The following is a 19745-nucleotide window of genomic DNA, read 5'->3' on the forward strand; positions in this document are numbered from 1 at the left end:
GCTCCGATCTAAAACGTCTGGCATGGCGTAAAAATTAGCGAGCTATACTGTGAATCTGAGTGTCCATAGTCTGCATCGCAAAAACACGCCTCCATACTTTGGAATCTTGGATACGTTATAAGAGCAACAGCTAAATCCAACTATACGATTAAAGTAGCCCAATAATTTGCTCTATGTGCTGTGAAATGGCTGCCTTCCTTCTAGTCTATCAGTTTGAACTTGAAAACAATAAGTGCAAGAATAGCATTATGCAAAATTCTAGAAAAATAAATCAATTTATGTATTTCTGATACTTGAGTAGCGGACTTTTCCGCTGAAGTTAGACTCTGACCTAATCTTAAAATGTCTGTAAAGTATATTAAATAATTTTCAGTTCTGCTCAAGGTATTGGCTGATAAAACTACGTACGATATTTTAAAGTTCTTGTTCACTGAGACGTGTATTTTGAGAATGTAGTGCTGCCATAAACAAGTGATCTGGTATTTCTTTTTTATAGGATCAGCAGTGTGCAAGAAGCATGACAAACTTGAGTAACGAACTTAAACTATACATATCGTTCACTGGGGACGTTAAGAATAACCATGTCAATGTGATGGTTTGCTTACGATTTAAATCATAAAATAAAACATGGTAACTTGTACTGAATAAAATGTAAGCTTCTTCATGTCCCTTTGGTATAATTTTCTTCGACTAAGTCACGTAGTTTTTAAATGTAGTAAATATAAATGTTGTGCTTTCTTTAAAATCATGACCCGGCATGGCCAGGTTGGTTAAGGCGTTGGACTCGTAATCCGAGGGTCGCGGGTTCGAATCCCCGTCGCACCAAACATGCTCGCCCTTTCAGCCGTGAGAGCGTTATAATGTGACGGTCAATCCCACTATTCGTTGGTAAAAGAGTAGCCCAAGAGTTGGCGGTGGGTGGTGATGACTAGCTGCCTTCCCTCTAATCTTACACTGCTAAATTAGGGACGGCTAGCGCAGATAGCCCTTGTGTAGCTTTGCGCGAAATTTAAAATAAACAAACAAACAAATTCTATAAAATCGCCCTACAATCCCTCTAGAAAGTCTAAGCAAAATCTCATTTCAATTACTTCAGTACATAACAGTAGTGAACCTATAGTTCACGGATATCCAGGATATCCCTCTTATGACGCGAAACTGCACTAATAAAGTAATCATATTAGAGGGCCATACGTCATATATTCTTCATTAACTGCATAAAATTAGCCAAGTCCTGACTTTTTTACTCCGCAAGTACTTTACAGTTTTCTTGGCCTAGCGCCATCCAATGGTTTATGTGGTGAACTTTGTAGTTGTGGTTCGAGTCCTGTTACCAAAAAAGACAAATCGCACTTTGGAGCTGAGACCATAATTGTGATATAAGAGTAACGGCCAAGTACTATTTTTTGGCGAGAAAAGTGTAGCCCAAGGGTTGGCGGTAGGTAGTATTGACTGGCTGCTTGTTTCTAGTTTATCATTTCAAAGTAAAAATTGCGAACATAAATAACCCACATGTTCTTAACGGAACCTAAAATAAATAATTTCTTTTATTCCTTGTTGTTTTCTGCATCGACTACCGATAGAAGTAGAGAATCTTATTTGTGTTAGTCTTTGTTTTCAATTTCATAAAAAGCTACACGAAGGCTATCTGCGCTAGCCATCCCCAATTTAGTAGTGAAAGACTAGAGGGAAGACGTTTAGTCATCATCACCCACTGCCAACTCTTGGGCTACTCTTTTACCAACAAATAGTGTGATTTACCATCCAATTATAACGTCTCTACTGCTGAAAGGGCGAGCATGTTTGGAGGAAAGGCAACTCGAATCTGCCCTTCCTAAACGAAAACATGATTTTGAATTTTGTGAGTCCCTAACCACCTAGCCATGCGGGGCTCTTATGTTAGTTATTTCTGTGTGAGCGAGAATAACGCTATTGAAATATTCAAATCATCTTAATGAAATTTACAAGGTTTAGTCTTTTTGGGAATGAACAATATTTTTTGGTTCAGACTTTTTGGGAATGAACAATGCTTTTTGGTTCAGACTTTTTAGGAATGAACAATGTTTTTTGGTTCAGACTTTTTGGGAATGAACAATGCTTTTTGGTTCAGACTTTTAGGAATGAACAATGTTTTTTGGTTCAGACTTTTTGGAAATGAACAATGTTTTTGGTTCAGACTTTTGGTAATGAACAATGTTTTTTTCTGATATTTAACAAGTCTTAAGTAAGTGTAACAGCTTCAAACATCTTAGGAATAAACAGCAACACTTTCAAATATTCAACTCAAAGGCAGAAATTTAAGATCTACTGAGAGTAAATAACAAGGGTGTGCGGAAGTTGGATTTCCAACCTATCAACTTGTTATTCAGAACACTTCATGTCAATACCATACTTTCTATAAAGGGTCCATGAGTATCCTTCCATGCAAACGTACATGTTAAAAAAATATTTTGAGCCAAGGTAAAATTATACAACAACTGTTACTACCACAAACAAGTATCGGGGCCATTTCTGTGACTAACAATTATAAATCAAACGTCAGACACATATGTGCTTCTTTTCTGCTTCGTCACAGAACAGGTCAGTTTGGTGGCTTTGAAGGAGACATCACAGTTCACACAGTACTGATAAAAGTGATATAAAAATAAAATTCTTCTATTAGTTTTAACTTTCTGTACTCTCAGCATTTACAATAATTTTCCAAGATTCCCTGGACAAAATCCCAAATTGATGGATTTTTAAGTCAATCCTGAACAGATGGGAACTATTTTTTTAGATTCAATTCATCTTAAAGAGGTTTATCCTTTAGGAGTAAACAGTTATTATACTTAGATATCTAACCCATTTTGTATAATATTTTCATAGCAATGTTTAAATAACTCGAATTCCTCTGGAAATAAGCAGAAACAATACATATAAATTAGAGGTTTAAATGGTTTGTTTGTTTCTTTTTGGAATTTCGCACAAAGCTGTTCGAGGGCTATCTGTGCTAGTCGTCCCTAATTTAGCAGTGTAAGACTTGAGGGAAGGCAGACAGTCATCACCACCCACCACCAACTCTTGGGCTACTCTTTTACCAACGAATAGTGGGATTGACCGTCACAATATAACGCTCCCACGGCTGAAAAGGCGAGCATGTTTGGCGCGACGGGATTGCGAACGAATCCGCGACCCTCAGATTACGAGTCGCACGCCTTAACACGCTTGGCAAGGCTTAAATGGAAGGCTTGAAGTGTAAAACTTATAAAAATATAATATTTTGTTCAAGTATAAATCACGAAGCAGAACCACGATTCATATAATTATAAAATATTTTCCGTTTTTTTAATTTATTTACAGCACTTCGAAAACTTTGAAACTATTATTCTGTTCACGACAAACAAAGTTACACAATTAAAAATGTGCTGTCTGTGCTCTGTCTTGCAGGGAAATCGGTCTTCAGATTTTAACGTTTCAATTCCATAATCTTATGGACGTCTAGCCACGAGACTGTTCGCAACAAACGTTGAATCACAGACTCATCGAGTGTTTGTGTTTTTCTTATAGCAAAGCCACATCGGGCTATCTGCTGAGCCCACTAAGGGGAATCGAACCCCTGATTTTAGCGTTGTAAATCCGGAGACATACCGCTGCACTAGCGGGGGGGCCAGACTCAACCAACTGATATATGTTATCTTCAAAGGAGCATTTTTTTCTTTATGGAGCATTATAAAAATTATCTTTTATTTTTGTACTTTTATAAATTTTGTAGCCAAAAGGTTACAAAAAAAACCATTCCAAAGCATACCATATTCATTTATTTTTTATCTTTATCTTTATCTTTATTCGTTTCCTGATTCTAACGAGACGATTTAAAAAGAACAACGAAATTAATATGTCAAAGAAGACATCGATTAATTTAAATTCATCAGTTTCTGAGTGTGTTTTTAGAGGACACGAAACTTCTTAAATGTAGCTGAATCTATCTGCATCTTGTGGAAATCATTTATATGTAAATTTGTTATTAATGTTTCATTAACGAAACGTCCAACCGTAAATTTCCATTTGAGCTTGTATTTAAACACATCATGAGTACGTGATTTCTCCGTGCATGTTCGAAACATAGAGCTATATTGAAACACAATGATTCAGTCACAAAAAATAATATAAGTGGTAATTCAGACTCTGTGATTTAAGTACCCGTAACAATGTTGCATCTGACAATCTCAATAGATTAGAAAGTACCCGTAACAATGCTGCATCTGACAATGTCAGTATATTAGAAAGTACCCGTAACAATGCTGCATCTGACAATCTCATTAGATAGCCACTTAAGCCACTTTAAAGTCTGAACTTATTTAACTATGGCAATTCATCCGAACAAGCTAATCAAGTATAAGAAATAAAGCAGTTTAACCACAGCAAGTTATATGTAACCATGGTGATGCAAGAACATGTATCTCAGAATGACTGGCACGGTATTAACACTTTTATTGATAAGGAGAGAATAACGTTTCGACCTTCCTAGGTCAGCTTTCTTTTTTTTATTTTAATTGTACGTTTCAAATGCAATGATTTTCATTACAGATAAAAAACGTCTGCGCAAAATATGATTAGTGTAAAATAGTTTTTTAACTTACAAATATTTCACGAGAATACTCATATGACACTTTACGTATTATCTCATTATACCGAATTTAACTTCACACTTGAAGAAAAATCTTCCGACTAACAATGAGAAACCTTTAGATTTCATCTAAATTATAATTTCCCGTGTATTAACACAAATAAATAGCTAAACAAACCGAAATATATAAAAACTTTGTAAACACCTATGTGTATATCTTTTCGTAACTTTCCAATTGATACGATTCCCCACCCCATCCGCATGGAAGTCCCACGATGGGTTTGTTTGTTTGTTTTGGAATTTCGCACAAAGCTACTCGAGGGCTATCTGTGCTAGCCATCCCTAATTTAGCAGTGTAAGACTAGAGGGAAGGCAGCTAGTCATCACCACCCACCGCCAACTCTTGGGCTACTCTTTTATCAACGAAAAGTTGGATTGACCGTCACATTATAACGCCCCCACGGCTGGGAGGGCGAGCATGTTTAGCGCGACTCGGATGCGAACCCGCTACCCTCGGAATACGAGCGCAAGCCTTATCGCGCTCGGCCATGCCAGGCCCTGCCACGATAGGACAACGGTAATTTTACAGACTTCCAAAGTCAAAATCGGGGCTCTCCGATTCCCCGCAGTGGAGATAGTAAATAGTACACTGGGGCTTTGCTCTAACGCAAACAAACAAGCACACCTCTCCAACAGCCCCAGCCCTATAGCTGAGCTTGTAGACTTATAAGTTATAACGTTAAAATTCTGCTTTTTCGTTTCAAGATGTCGCACAACTCAAACAAGTTAGGGTTTAGATTCAAGTATAAAATCTTTTGGTTTCGGAGTGTTTCTATTGATCGTGATTTTGAGTATTCGTTTCATATTGACTTAATCAACTAAGTATGCTACTCTGTGAATACAAAAGTATCTTTCTTTTTAAATCTCTCACAGGCTCACGACAAGTCATTAAGAAACTCATCACAGAACTTTAGTGTTTAGTATTGATTATACATTCTCTCTACCTCTAGTAACCAATCACGAAAGCTTGCTTCCCTATCTGCGTCGCCAACCTGCCTTCTATGAGTGCTATTTCTTATTCTGAAAATACTGCAGCAAGTCATGCGTTAAAGAACTGGTGGACAGAAGTACGAATAACGTGTTTAAGCAGCTTTGACATGTCGCAGATTTATAGCACCATGACCTGGTTATTTAGTACATCTAAAATAATTCCCATAGAGTTGAATTATAGAAATAATTCAAATACACACATACACTCACACATATATATTCGAATATAGATATGTATGAATGTTGCAATAAATGTTTAATAGCTACATTCGTTTTAAGAAGTATCCAATTAATTGTCGATTTTTTAAAACTTTAAAACGGACATTTTTGGGACAATACAAACAGGTTAATTTAAGCATAACTTATATTGAACGCCCCTCCAGTGGCACAGTGGTATGTCTGCGGACTAACATCGCCAGAAATCAGGTTTTGATATTTGTGATGGGGAGAGCACCGATAGCCCATTGTGTAGCTTTGCTCTTAATTCCAAAAAAACAATACTTTGAACGTTGTGCGTGATCATGTCTTACTGTTAGAGTTAAAACGTTACACACTGAAGAGCAAAGTGCCAGAAACCATGTTGGCCTCCGTTGAGAGAATTTACAACGCTAAAATTAGGGGTTCTATTCTTCTCGGTGAACACACCAGATAGATCGATGTGGCTTTGCTATAAGAAAACACACGCATATGTCTGATGTTAAACAAAGTAAACAAATGAACTATTTGTGCTGTGCTCACCAAAGGTATCGAAACTTGATTTTTAGCGCTGCAAGTCTTAAAATTTACCGCTGAACCACCGAGAGGGAGAGGCATGTTAGCAGCCAAACATAAGTTTTCCCGTCTCCTTTTATATAATAAAATAAATGGGTTCAAATACGTGTTATAGACACTTGAACTTGTATTTAACTGTTATCAGGTCATCCCTTAAGTAATGTCCGATTTTAGGTTCAGAAAAAGAGAAAATATTTCAAACGCTTTTAATGTTATTTAATCAATAATGTATGTTCCATTATTATTAACTACTTCCTGCCCACGATTCACAATCTTCTGAATGATACTTCTATAAAATTCTTGGGGTTTGGAGGACAAGAATGTAGAGAGAGTAGTTTCGATATCTTCATGTGTTCTAACTCTTTTCCATCAAGATAGTTCTGCAAACTTCGAAATAGGTGATAATCAGATGAGGCAAGGTCTGGAGAATAAGGAGGATGTGGAAGTTTTTCCCAGTCTAGCTCTTCAATATTTGCAAATGTGATCCTTGCTGTTTGGGGCCGTGCATTATCCTAATGTAACACAACACCTTTACGATTGATCAAAGCAGGCCTCTTTTCTTTTAGTGTAATATTCAAGCACTCACACTGGATCATACCAACAATATCCCACCAAACGCTTAACAAGACTTTCCTAGGGTGGAGGTCCATTTTGGGTTACTTTAGACAGTTTACCTGCACTGAGCCATTGTCTGCGGCGCGTAATATTTTTTATAAAATAACCATTTTTCATCTCCAGTTACTAACCTGTCCAAAGAATGTGAGTTACGTTCACGAGAGTACAGAGTAGTATAAATGTCCACTCTTGCTCTAAGGTTGGCTTCTGTCAAATCATGGGGACCCATTTTCCAAGTTTTAACCTCTTTCCAAGCTGTTGCAGATAACGGTGAACTGTTGAATGGGTTGAGTTAAGCTTGTGTGCCAGCTTTTAACTGTTACAGCACAATCTTCATCAAGTGCATCCAGCAGCAAGTCATCATTAAACTCAACAGCATGACCTGAACGTGGCGCATCACTTAAGCTGTAGTCACCTGATCTGAACTTCTGAAACCACCTTCGACATGTTCTTTCATTGAGAGACCCCGCACCATAAACACCTTGAATGTTTTGTGTAGTTCCTGCTGCACTATTGCCTTTTTTAAACTCATAAAGTATTATATGTCTGATGTGTTCCTCACACACATTCATCTTCATAAGGGTTTATTTGATTAATGTTCTGATAAAGTGGAGTTGGGTTAGTTTCTTTTATTTGTGTAAACATTTTTATACACGTCCTACTACACATTTTAGTCATAAAAGCCTTCTACAAAGACAGAACTGATGATGCACTTTCTGTATCAAATTTTCAGACATTACTTATGGGATGACCTGATAATTTAACAGGTTTATTAGTTGTATTACTGTAGTAAAATTTATAACTTACCTTATAGGAATCGTCAGATTCCTATAACGATACTCAAAGTCAGCATAGCTGCAATGATCCCAGAACTAACCCAAAACTCACAAATTCTTTAAATTAAGAATGTATATGGAAATATTCGGAAATCATAATTCAAAAATCTGTATTCTATAACAGTGATCTGCTAACTTATACCTTTCTCAAATGCACTTTTGTGTGGGTCACATGTTCGAATGCCACAATTGAACATTCTCGGCCTTTCAGACGCACGGCCTTTATAACGTTACAGTCAATTCCATTATTTGTTAGTAAATAGTAACCCAAAAGTTCAATGAAAGAAGCAAATGTTTCCCAAGAGTGTGTCGTACTCAAGCTGAGGGATAAAACAGATGTTTTTGCAATTTAGTTTTAACTGGCTGTTTACCTCCATTATATTAATAAGAATCATCGCTGATGTAGGTAATTTAGTTCTGCGAAATATCAAACTGAAACTAGAGTTACCAATAGTTTAGTAAACATAATTCTTAGTTATTTTTTGTCTGGTGAAGACGTGCTTCCAACGTATTCTTTTAACCAGTACTTAACTGAACAATAAAACTAGCTTATAACGTAAGAAAACCTTGTCAACCTTTCTTGTTGTATGCAGATAATTTGTATGTTCATAAATTTATTTGTTTAACAAGTTTGACTTATTAGCTGCTTAGTATTTCCGGAATCTGTTACTTATTGCTGATTGGTTACTAATAAAAGAAAGCATTTGACGTTGTACATACTGAATATTAGTCTATATAGTTTTAAAATACTTTCGCTTTAGAGTAATAACAACTCAATGACCTCAGGGTGTGAATACGGCTCGGCATGGCCAGATGGTTACGGCACTCGCTTCATAATACGAAGGTCGTGGGTTCGAAGCCCCGTCACACTAAACATTCCTCCTATTTCAGCCGTAGGGATTTATAATGTGTGGATTATGGCGTGCCGATTATGAAACTGTGGGTGAAATTCTAGTGTTCAGACTGACAAGAATAACCCAAAACGTTTCGTAGTGGATGCTCTTGTCCAGCTGTCTTTCCTTTAGTTTACGTAAATTGTGGGTCGCGGGTTCGAGTCCCCGTCACAGCAAACATGCTCGCCCTTTCAGCCATGGAGGTGTTATAATGTGACAGTCAATCCCACTATTCGTTGGTAAAAGAGTAGCCCAAGAGTTGGCCGGTGGGTGGTGATGACTAGCTGCCTTTCCTCTGATATCTACAAAATGAAGGACGACTAGTGTAGATAGTCCTTTGCACTTTCCACTGTGTGTATTTAATTGCAATTCTACAAATGTAAAATATATTTTAGAATGTGTGGATCATGGTGAATTCTATATTAGTGAGACAGGAAATTTAAGATTACGAATGAAATTACGTGTTTGACTTCCTGAGACAAAGTCCAATATATGCTAGCCAACATTTCAATGAATGTCTTTAGAGCAAATTTAAAATACTGGATGTGTGATTGTGTTTTCTGATAGCACAACCACATCACCGGAAAACTGAATGAATATTATTTTCATGTGTTCTTTTTCTGGGGATGTAAAATATAAACGATTAATTTTTCAAAAACTATTTCAAAAATGCTTATGACGTCACTTTACAGAAAAGTAACAATGGTTGAGTAAAGCTTGTTGGTATTGTACAATGGTAAAACTATTACTAGAAACCATGGAAAGGACAATAAAGTAAGTCAGAATTATTATTTTTTTCATTGATTTGTTAAAGATTATGGAAATAGACTGCTTTTCTATAATAACAAGAGTCAGTATAATTAAGATAAGATTTTAGTGGAAAGAAAATAATAAAGGAACAGACAAAAAGTTTATTTAATGAACTTAAACCAATGAGTGTATTTTATTGTACTTAATTTAGATAAGGATTGTACTTTATATTTGTATATTCTTAAAATATGTATTTAATTCAGGTTACTTGGTTACTTAAGTTTTTGTTGAAAATGTATTTCAAACTTTTTATTATGGATAGTATTTCACTCTTGAAGAGTAAGTTGCGAAGTCAGGAAACAAGTAGAAGTTAATAAAAAAATTGAAATGTATTTTGTATTCAAGTATTGTTTTGTTTTTATTTGTTTGTTTGGTTAGAGTTAGTCATAAAGCTACACAATACACAATAGACTGTTTGTGCTAGTGATTTTGTATTTGTATCCACAAATGGATACGCGTGTGTATGTGTGTTTGGGTTATATTTGTTTTTTTATATATATAAGCAAGAATATTCCAGTTTCAGAATTTCAACCTTTGTCTGAAAAAAAAACAAAAACTAAACAGGTAACAAATCTCAAGTTCTAACATCAATATTTTGGAGGAATCAAACAGGTCTTCTAATGGGTCAACAGTAAGTTTACGGACCTATATTACTAAAATCCGGAGTTTGATTCCTTGTTGTAGGCAAAGTACAGATAGCCTTTCCTGAAGCTTAGTGCTGAAACAAATAAATAAACAAACGAGAAAAGCAAGAATACAAACATCTAAGTCCAGCTGTTTTTAAGTATCTTCATAAAATAATTTAGATATCGGGCACATGTAAAATAAATCTAATATATTTCGTGACTTAAAATGTTTGACAGATGTAGATATTGAATATAGATCATTACCATGGTTAAACGCTTTGAGAGCTGTTTTTTTTATTAATCAAATTTCAACGATTTTTCCCGGCAGGTTTAACACAATGAATGTAAACAGTTTCATAGTAATTCAATAGAATGGTTTAATGAGACTGTGTTATTCTTGCTGGAAAGCGCAATTTTATTTAAAAGATGTTTATTTTTCTGTTTAATCAACAAGATTCAGAACATAAATATTTTAACAAGACAACTCTCAAGATCTGGACGAAGATCAGTTGGATGAAACATAGAATAAGCAGTTCTATTTATTACTTATCTAAGTAATACGTATATTAATGCATCGATCTGAATCGATCTTCGTCACAGATTTACTAAAAGAAATGAATGAGACAAAGACCACAACGAGAGGCTTTTTGAAAACGCTAATAATATATATTACTTAAAAGTTCATAAAATAAGCAAGATAGAAAAATAACAAAACCACAATATATAAATAACTGCCCCACATACAACGATGATAACACTGTATCACAGAAATAAAGTGCGTCACAACAACACAACGACAAGACAATAATAAAAGAGTATTGTAATCTCGCTGCTTTGTTACTGCTTGACAGGATAGAATTCCGTGATCTTTCTTCCTGTATTTCTAAGAAGAAGAAAAAATATGAAAATGTTGAAAACAAAAGTCTGCGCCATCCAGAAAACGGTATTTGTATATGATTAATTAATCTGTATTTTCTTTTTAGAAGTTTAAATGATCACACTGAAGTTATTTGGGAAACATATACACAGAGGTTAAAAATTACTAAGGGAATGAATACCGATAAGTGTGTGTGTGTGTTTTCTTATAGCAAATCCACATTGGGCTATCTGCTTCAATAGGTGTAGATAATTACTGCGTAATATTGTGATTTCGGTTCGCTGAAACATGTACAGTGAAGGGGGCATAGAATACAACTATGTCATAATGTACGAAACGTTTCTAGAACTTAACCACCTACTTTCGTCTGTCTGGGGAGCTGACAGGATGGCGCTGTGCTTTTTCTTGACTTCGCTAACACTGGTCTCAATCTTCTCAACACCTCTGCCTATATCCTCCACCTAGGAAAGAAAAGATGGGAATGTTGTGTTTTTTAAAAGGAATCCTGCATAAAATATAGTTATACACACAATTCCTAAGAAAATATAAAACTAGGACAGTATCTTGGAATTAATGGCCATTTATCATGATTTAGCAAAAACAAGTAGCAATAATAACGAATATGATAAAATTATGACAAACCAAGCAAATAATTAAAGAATGACACCTAAACCGAAGCCAGTTTCAGTAAATTTCATTCTCGCTTTATGATCTGTCTCGACTTATCTGTAGTTGTTGTTTTTATCATTGTTTCTGTGTAACAATTTCTCCAAGCCCGTTCCCTTTGCTGTGGTTTCGCTAGATAGTAGATAGGGACAGTGGGAATCTCGTTAATCCATTCATGAGCGTCACTAATTAGATGACGAGGCATATGGTTACCTTAAGAGAGGCATAGTGGTAATTCGTGGGTAATTGCAACATGTCTTCGCCACTTTCAATCCCTTTCCTCTTTGAAAATTGAGTAAAAGACAAACATTCCAAACGTGTCTACATCTATGTTTAGAACCTGTAAAAAGTATCTTTGTACCAAATCCTACGTAAATTGGTCAAAATGTAACCAAGTAATTGCTCCCAAATCCCAAAATTATGTTTTTTCAAAGTTGTTCATCCACATGAAAAGACGCAAAATGAGTTAATCAAGCTTAGTATGTAAACGTGTTGGAATCATGAAAATTTATATTTTTGCCAAGTTTCATCTTGATAACTGTAAGTATGACCACAAAGGAGTATGATAACTGCAAGTATGACCACAAAGGAGTATGATAACTGTAAGTATGACCACAAAGGAGTATGATAACTGTAAGTATGACCACAAAGGAGTATGATAACTGTAAGTATGACCACAAAAGAGTATGATAACTGTAAGTATGACCACAAAGGAGTCTAAAATATACATTTTTGAGTTGTTTGAGCTTTGACTCCTCAAAATGCTTAAGGATCCCTCAATAAAAATAAGTAAAAACAATGTCCAAGTTTATTTGACCAAAGTATAACCCAATCAAGTTTCAAAAAAATCCGCTTGGAATAAAGGACTGGTGGTCGATTAAAAAGCGTTTGGGAGAAGGAGAAATAAAAAATAAACGACAGAAACACACTATGTCTCTCTGTAGAGATATAATATATGTTGAAACACACTATGTCTCTCTGTGGAGATATAATATATGTTGAAACACACTATGTCTCTCTGTGGAGATATAATGTATGTTGAAACACACTATGTCTCTCTGTGGAGATATAATGTATGTTGAAACACACTATGTCTCTCTGTGGAGATATAATATATGTTGAAACACACTATGTCTCTCTGTGGAGATATAATATATGTTGAAACACACTATGTCTCTCTGTGGAGATATAATATATGTTGAAACACACTATGTCTCTCTGTGGAGATATAATATATGTTTATTATCTTATGTTTTTATCTCTCTGTCTTTTCTCTCACGTCGTTAAATAATTGAAGATGCTTTCAAAATTGGTAAATTCGCTCGTTCTATATTGAATTTCAGAATATAAAAGATGCGTTTTAACTGGAAGAGCAGTAGCACCCCTATCTTTAAACATTTGAATTCTAGAGCAGTTGTAAATTATATTACTATATTAATTTTCTAGGGGTCCATACTCCCAGAATTCCCTTTATACTTTCGATTTCTGGTTGTAAAATTTGCATGTCTAGCCACGAACCACCACTTTTCAACTCCTTTCTACACCAATAATATATAGATAATGTAAGTATCGTTACATAAACTGTATTTTGGACTGTCTTTTGTTTTATAACCAGAAGAGAAGACTGAAGAAATATTTTTCCTCTGCTAGAATGTTTTTCGATTGATATTGAATGAGGTGTTCACGTGTATGTTTATGGTGTGAGTATTTCACACGATATTATTTATCTGAATTTTCGCGCAGTGCTACTCAAAAGTTAGAGGTAATAGCCGTTTTCTAATTGCGAAGGACCCAGTAGTTAGTGTACCGGAATGTGGTTTCGTGGCTCACGTCCTGCTTCTACACGTTTGTTCGTTTTTGAATTTCGCGCAAAGCTACAAGAGGGCTATCTGAGCTAGCCGTCCCAAATTTAGTAATGTAAGACTATAGGGAAGGCAGCTAGTCATCACCACCCACTGCCAACTCTTGGGCTACTCTTTTACCAACGAATATTGGGATTTACCGCCACATTATAACGCCTCCACGACTGAAATGGCAAGCATGTTTGGTGCGACGGGGATTCGAATCCACGATCCTCAGATTACGAGTCGAACGCCTTAACCCACCTGGCTATGCCGAGCCACAACGTGTCCGAGATAAATTGTAATATGTAACAGGATTAGACGTGGATTTATTTGTGAGATACAAATTATTTTAAGAAGTAAACTGTTGAAAAGCTAAATAAATGAAGCTTTAATTTTCATAGCTTTTCATACTCACAAACCTTCATCTAATAACAAAAACACTTAAATACATAGAAAAAAGAACGCATAATTCATCGGCGTTATTTATATAATATTAACTGTCATCGGCTTTATGAAATTGTATCTTTCATATAACAAACTCATCTTTCGCCTTTATTCAGAATGCCGGCCCTCAAATTTACAGAATAACTCTGTTCGTTAACTTCTCGCAACTCTACTGTTAATAATTGAAACAAAATGTGAAGATGTCCTAATATAAAAGCAAGAGTGAAACCAAAACAGCGAAACATTCTTTTTCAGTTAAGTACTAGGTAAACATTCTAGAGAAGTTGCCGACAGGCTTTGATCCTTCAAGTGGAGGTTGATTGCCTCACAGAATGTAAAAAAAAAAAAAAAAAAGAGTTCATTTACTGACAAGTAATTTTATGTTTCTTTCCTGTCTTATTGATTTCCTATCGTTTGCTTTACTTAGCTACACCATAAGGTATTTTGCTTTTCATTAATTTAATTCTCCCTGAATGTTTATGAAAACTTTTCGTCGGTACCACTTCTTGTCTTGTTATGTGGACAGGAGGTCAATATCCTTCCAGTAAAATTGTGCCGCATTTGATATAGGATTTTTATTACAAACTTGTCAAGGCCTGGTACATGGGTTACGAGAATGTTCTTATTATGCAAAACTTTACTTTCTGTCACTTTGAATTTTATACAGTATAACCTATGAGTCACTTGTAAATATTATGTTGATGAAACTGTTTCTGTTTTATTACTTTCAGGAATAGGTTTACTTTATGGCTCCTTATTCCATCCTGCTTTCTACTCGTTGTAACTTTTAATGTTCCACCAGACAATGAATGCCCGAAAAACTCTCTCATTGTCTGTTGAGTAGGAACCATCTGTGGCTATGATGCATCGTGGTTTTTAAATAGGCACTAACAAGTTTTTCTGCTTCCGTCTTATCTACTTTCAGTATCTTCTATCTAGCATAACTTCTATAGATAACAGTTATGTCATATATTTATTACAGATGAGACATCTGAAATCAGTGATAACCAATTATTTCAATGGCGATTTATTGCATCTTTTCACCCATGACTGTCTCCTGCTTGGTTGGTATCTGTGATGTCATTGTGGAGCTACAATATCCCAAACAAAAAGAACATTGTCACGATGGTTGTATGCATAATCTATATATTACAAGATCTTAGTAAAACATTTTATCTTGCAACCACTGATGATGCTTTGTAGTATTGCTGGAGTATGCGAGGTGTAGTAGGGTCTTGATGTGGATGGCTAAAGTATATGATATGACCACTCATAAACAGGTATTTTTTCAGCTTTTCATACTAATAATTAACAGTGCATAATCCACGATATAAATGATAAGACTGGTATAAAATAAAAAGATTACTTTCTTCACCTATATTTTTACATCAATTTTTGGCTAACCATATCAGTATATTTGTTATTGAGTGTACAAAACATGGCTGTGGCTTTTGTAGAATTGATGATATTCCTGTCTGTCGTATTATTGGCTCAGCCTTTTAAGAAATAGTTACATCATCTTTACTAGAGACTCTGCTATACTTCAGAATGTCGTCAGCAAAGGTTAGCAAACGACATTTGATTCGACTATTAACATAGACTAAAGTTATGGTGTGCATATTGAAGACAACTGGAAAGAGCAGTAATTTTTAAGGCAGCCTATTACTGATGGCGATTCATTCTGAATGTCATCTTCCATGCTTCATTAATCATCTTATTGGAGTTAGTGTGGCTAGAATATGTCTTATACATGCTATAATGATGCTATTATGAGTATTTTCTGTACAAGTGTTGACATCTGGAGTGTATGATTGTATTATATATATCTTCCCTATTTAAAACTATTAACTAGTTTCCAGATCCTTCCCATGTATTATTTGTAAATTCAATAGCACTGTTTTATGTTTCTTTCTTGTTGCTGGAACTACTTAATGATGAGATGCTAACTGATATCAAGCTATGTTGATATTCTTGCACTATCTTCAAGGTTTTAACTTTTGTAAGCTTCATAAAGGGTATATTCTTACATTATCTAGAACTGGAGTTTCACGTCTCAGCTGTAGCATGGATAGAGAATGCTGTAAATTGAACTTCTCTTGAATATAATAATCTTCATACTGGTTAATGTATTGTACATTAATACCATGCTTTTGTCTTTTTCTGTATGTGGATGATTTCCATTATCTCCGTAAATGGCTGAAGTTACAATGTTTTTATTTCATATGCCACCTATAAACGTATAGAAGTGTCAAAATTAAGTGTTTTTGAGATTGGCCTTACTTCAAACCTAATTCTATTTTGTGCCTTGTGCTTTCCAATCTGATTTTCTGTAGAAAGCGCGGGCCCTTTTCCCATGAAGTTTTTGTCTTCTCTGCCTTGTTTGGATCATGCCTTATCTGCATAAACTTATCCTGGTTTTGATTGCATGGTCTTCAGGCTTTATCACTGTTCCAACACTATGGATTGTTCCTTTTGCAAAACTTATTGCTTTAACTACTCACTGGAGAAGATATGCTTGAACTCTGTCAAATATCTTGACATCTTCCTTCGGGTTTCTTGATTGTTTTATGCCTCCATGCATTCCTGTATTCAAGTACACCACTTGCATATGAGAGGAAATATAACATTCAAGATAGGGTTACAAAAAGCAAGATATATCCAGGAGTTTCTGTCACCTTGACACTCAACAATTATTGTTGATTTACCTGTGTTTAGCAATATAAGGTTGGTGGATATACTGTGGGAAAGTGAATGTAAACTTTTGCTATTAGTATCTTAGTGTCTTCTCCTGCATCCCAGATGAGGCATCTCAAATTGAAGTCTCCTACTGCTAAATACATAAGAGTGTTCTCACACAAATAAGGCAGGAACCTCTACTACTCATTTTGATATGCTATGTTACCTTTAGTGACTCAGATTTGTATAGGTACCTTTTGGCTGAACTATCTGAATGGTTTGTAGCTATTACAATGACATAGTGAATGTTGCTGTCATTCCAAAATGCAATAGTCTTCTCAGCCTCTAGGTCAATGATTGGTATGAACTTAAATCAGAAAATGTGATTCCTGAGGAGCAGAGTGTTTAGTTTCCTTAAAGAATATTTTGTCATAAAACTCAGAGGGCTTCTCCAAGGCAATACTTCCTTTCCCTGGTTCAAAAGGAAGTAAACTGTAATAACGTGAGACTGGCGGAGTGTAATAACGTGAGACTGGCGGAGTGTAATAACGTGAGACTAACGGAGTGCATATTTTATGCCAGCTCTGTTTATAGGTTTTGGTTTTCTTTCCTTTTTCTCCTGCTGGTGGTCATTTGAGGTATCCTCCCTTAATATACAAACTATGTTACTCTTACGCAAACCTATTTAGCTGTTATTTTGTTATGTAAGCAATACGTTGACCACTCACTGTTTACAACTTCTGTCTTCAGCCCTGTCTGCTTTAATAAGACAGGCGAGAGACGACGAACCAGTAAATTAAGGTTTTCATTCTTTGGATGGGCGCAGGACCAAACGCAGATTAGTCTTGCTTGTAACTGTGTCTAGGCATCTTGCATTATTTCCACCCTCGCGTAACCCGTGTGACGAAGTGTACTCTCTGCTCGATGATCTGTCAATCTATCCAATAAGAGTAGCACTAGCTGGTGCAGCTTGCAGTTATGTGTAATGTTGGTCATTAATCCCATATTCTAAGGATTCATTCACTCCACTATTGCATACACCTTAAGCTCCAGATGATTTAATACTGAGACTTACCAACAAATATATCAGACTTGATGCCTTGTACACATGCTAAAACTAATCTCTAAGTACTCTGACATTATTGTCCTATAATGAATAGTATTCATTTTACTGGTGCTGGAACAGTTCACAAAACCAAATCTTTCAAGTTCGGCTATAAGTAATTTTAACAATGTATTCATTTCCATAAAATATGCACCTGACTATATCGTTCTAACAACGAAATATTTTACTTATTTTACGTTGTACCTGCATTTCGATAAAAACAAATTGATTTCGTGATGATCCGAAGGCTACTGAAAACTTTTAAGTAAAAGTAACCGGAATATATATATCTGAAAAACAACCTATAATGATGTCTGTATGGTAAACGTGTGCAAACGTGCTCGTAATTAACGCGCATAAGAAATGCACGCATACTAATACATATATGTCACACGTCTCTTTGTAAACGAGCACACATACAGGTACTTTCATAATACACTGTTTATTATCAAGAAACACACCACATGTTAGTATACTCAAACAACGACTAAATAAAAACGTTTATTAAATGTTACGATTCTCAATGGTGAACAGAGCGCAAATAGCTTATCGAATAGATTTGCATTTAAAACAAATACCAATGAAAGTTAAGCACTCTTATCTAAAGTAAAAACACTTGCTATATCTGTAACCTCGAACATAACCGCTATAAACGCACACGTGTGCACACATTAGTAATATATATATGTTGATTGTTTGAAGTTAGGCACACAGCTACACAATAGGTCATTTGCGTTCTGCCCGCCGCGGGTATCGAAACCCGATTTTTCACTTTATAAGTCCGCATTCATAGTTGTACAAATAGTTGCACGTAAGCTTTAAGTGAACAAGTACATAGTGTACAATCAACTACTCATAATACTGTACGCTATATGTCAAATTTTCTTCATTGATACATTGATTTATTACATCAGTGCGTTTATATATTAAATACAAACGGCGGGCGATTTCCTTTTATCTCCATACTTTTATGTAGTAAGCGAATTTGTACGAACATTGACATATCGATTTATTGTTTCTGTATTGCTCATATAGTAATTGAATCTATGCGAATATCGACATACAGATTTATTGTTTCTATACGCTCATTTAGTAAATGAATCTATACGAATATGGGCATATAAATTTATATATATTGTTTCTGTATGCTAATTTATTAATGAATCTATACGAATATGGACATAGAGATTTATTGTTTCTTTATGCTTATAGAGTCAAGGAGTTTTGGAGTTTGAACTAAGAAGTTAAAAAGATTCGTTACTAACCGTAGATATTAATAAATTGAAAAACAACACTGGTGTGCGGATAAAATATTTTATTTCGTCGGTCTTCACTTGTATTCGAGTCCTTCCTTTGTTATTTGTGTTAATCGTATTTCTTGTAAGCATTTCCTTCGAAACTATCGTGTTGTTTAATTTCTATACGCTTGTCAGATTCACCTTGGAATATCACAATTTCATGACAAGTTCGTACGTCGTATACCCATAATGTCATGATTAATTTATATATGTGTGTCTGTGTGTGTGTATGAGATCACAATTAGTTTATTTATAATATATATATACATGTACATATGTGTTGTGATTGTTAACGTACCAAATACAGAACTGAAAATAGCAATAAAAACAAAATATACTGATACAGAAGTAATAGCAAAAACATTGTGAACTTATAACACATTATCATAAAACCTACAAAGGAAAAACGAATATGTTGCACAGTTCTGTAGTATTTTGTGAGTGAACGTTTCGCTTTATAAGAACGTTTTATAAGTTTTATACTAATACACAGCTTGTCAATGTACGATTGTAGAATATTGTTCGAAGTGTGTGTATTACTTCAGCCAAATTATTTGGTTGTCTTTTGACCGTTTCGGTTTCTAATAAGCCTATACAACTTTAAAAATGTTCATATCGGGACTTTATG

The 19745-nt window shown here is 35.1% G+C and overlaps 1 protein-coding gene across 1 annotated transcript in view; it reads right to left on the bottom strand.

Moving 5' to 3' along the window:
* LOC143237807 (syntaxin-like) overlaps positions 1 to 19745 on the bottom strand; it is a 104203-nt gene that overhangs the window by 31506 nt on the left and 52952 nt on the right. The window contains exon 4 of the mRNA XM_076477419.1: positions 11446 to 11545. Within this exon, the coding sequence (XP_076333534.1) occupies positions 11446 to 11545 (100 nt within the window). The remainder of the gene's footprint in view (positions 1 to 11445; positions 11546 to 19745) is intronic.

This window comes from Tachypleus tridentatus, chromosome 13 (assembly GCF_004210375.1).
Source record: "Tachypleus tridentatus isolate NWPU-2018 chromosome 13, ASM421037v1, whole genome shotgun sequence".
Lineage (NCBI taxonomy): Eukaryota > Metazoa > Arthropoda > Merostomata > Xiphosura > Limulidae > Tachypleus > Tachypleus tridentatus.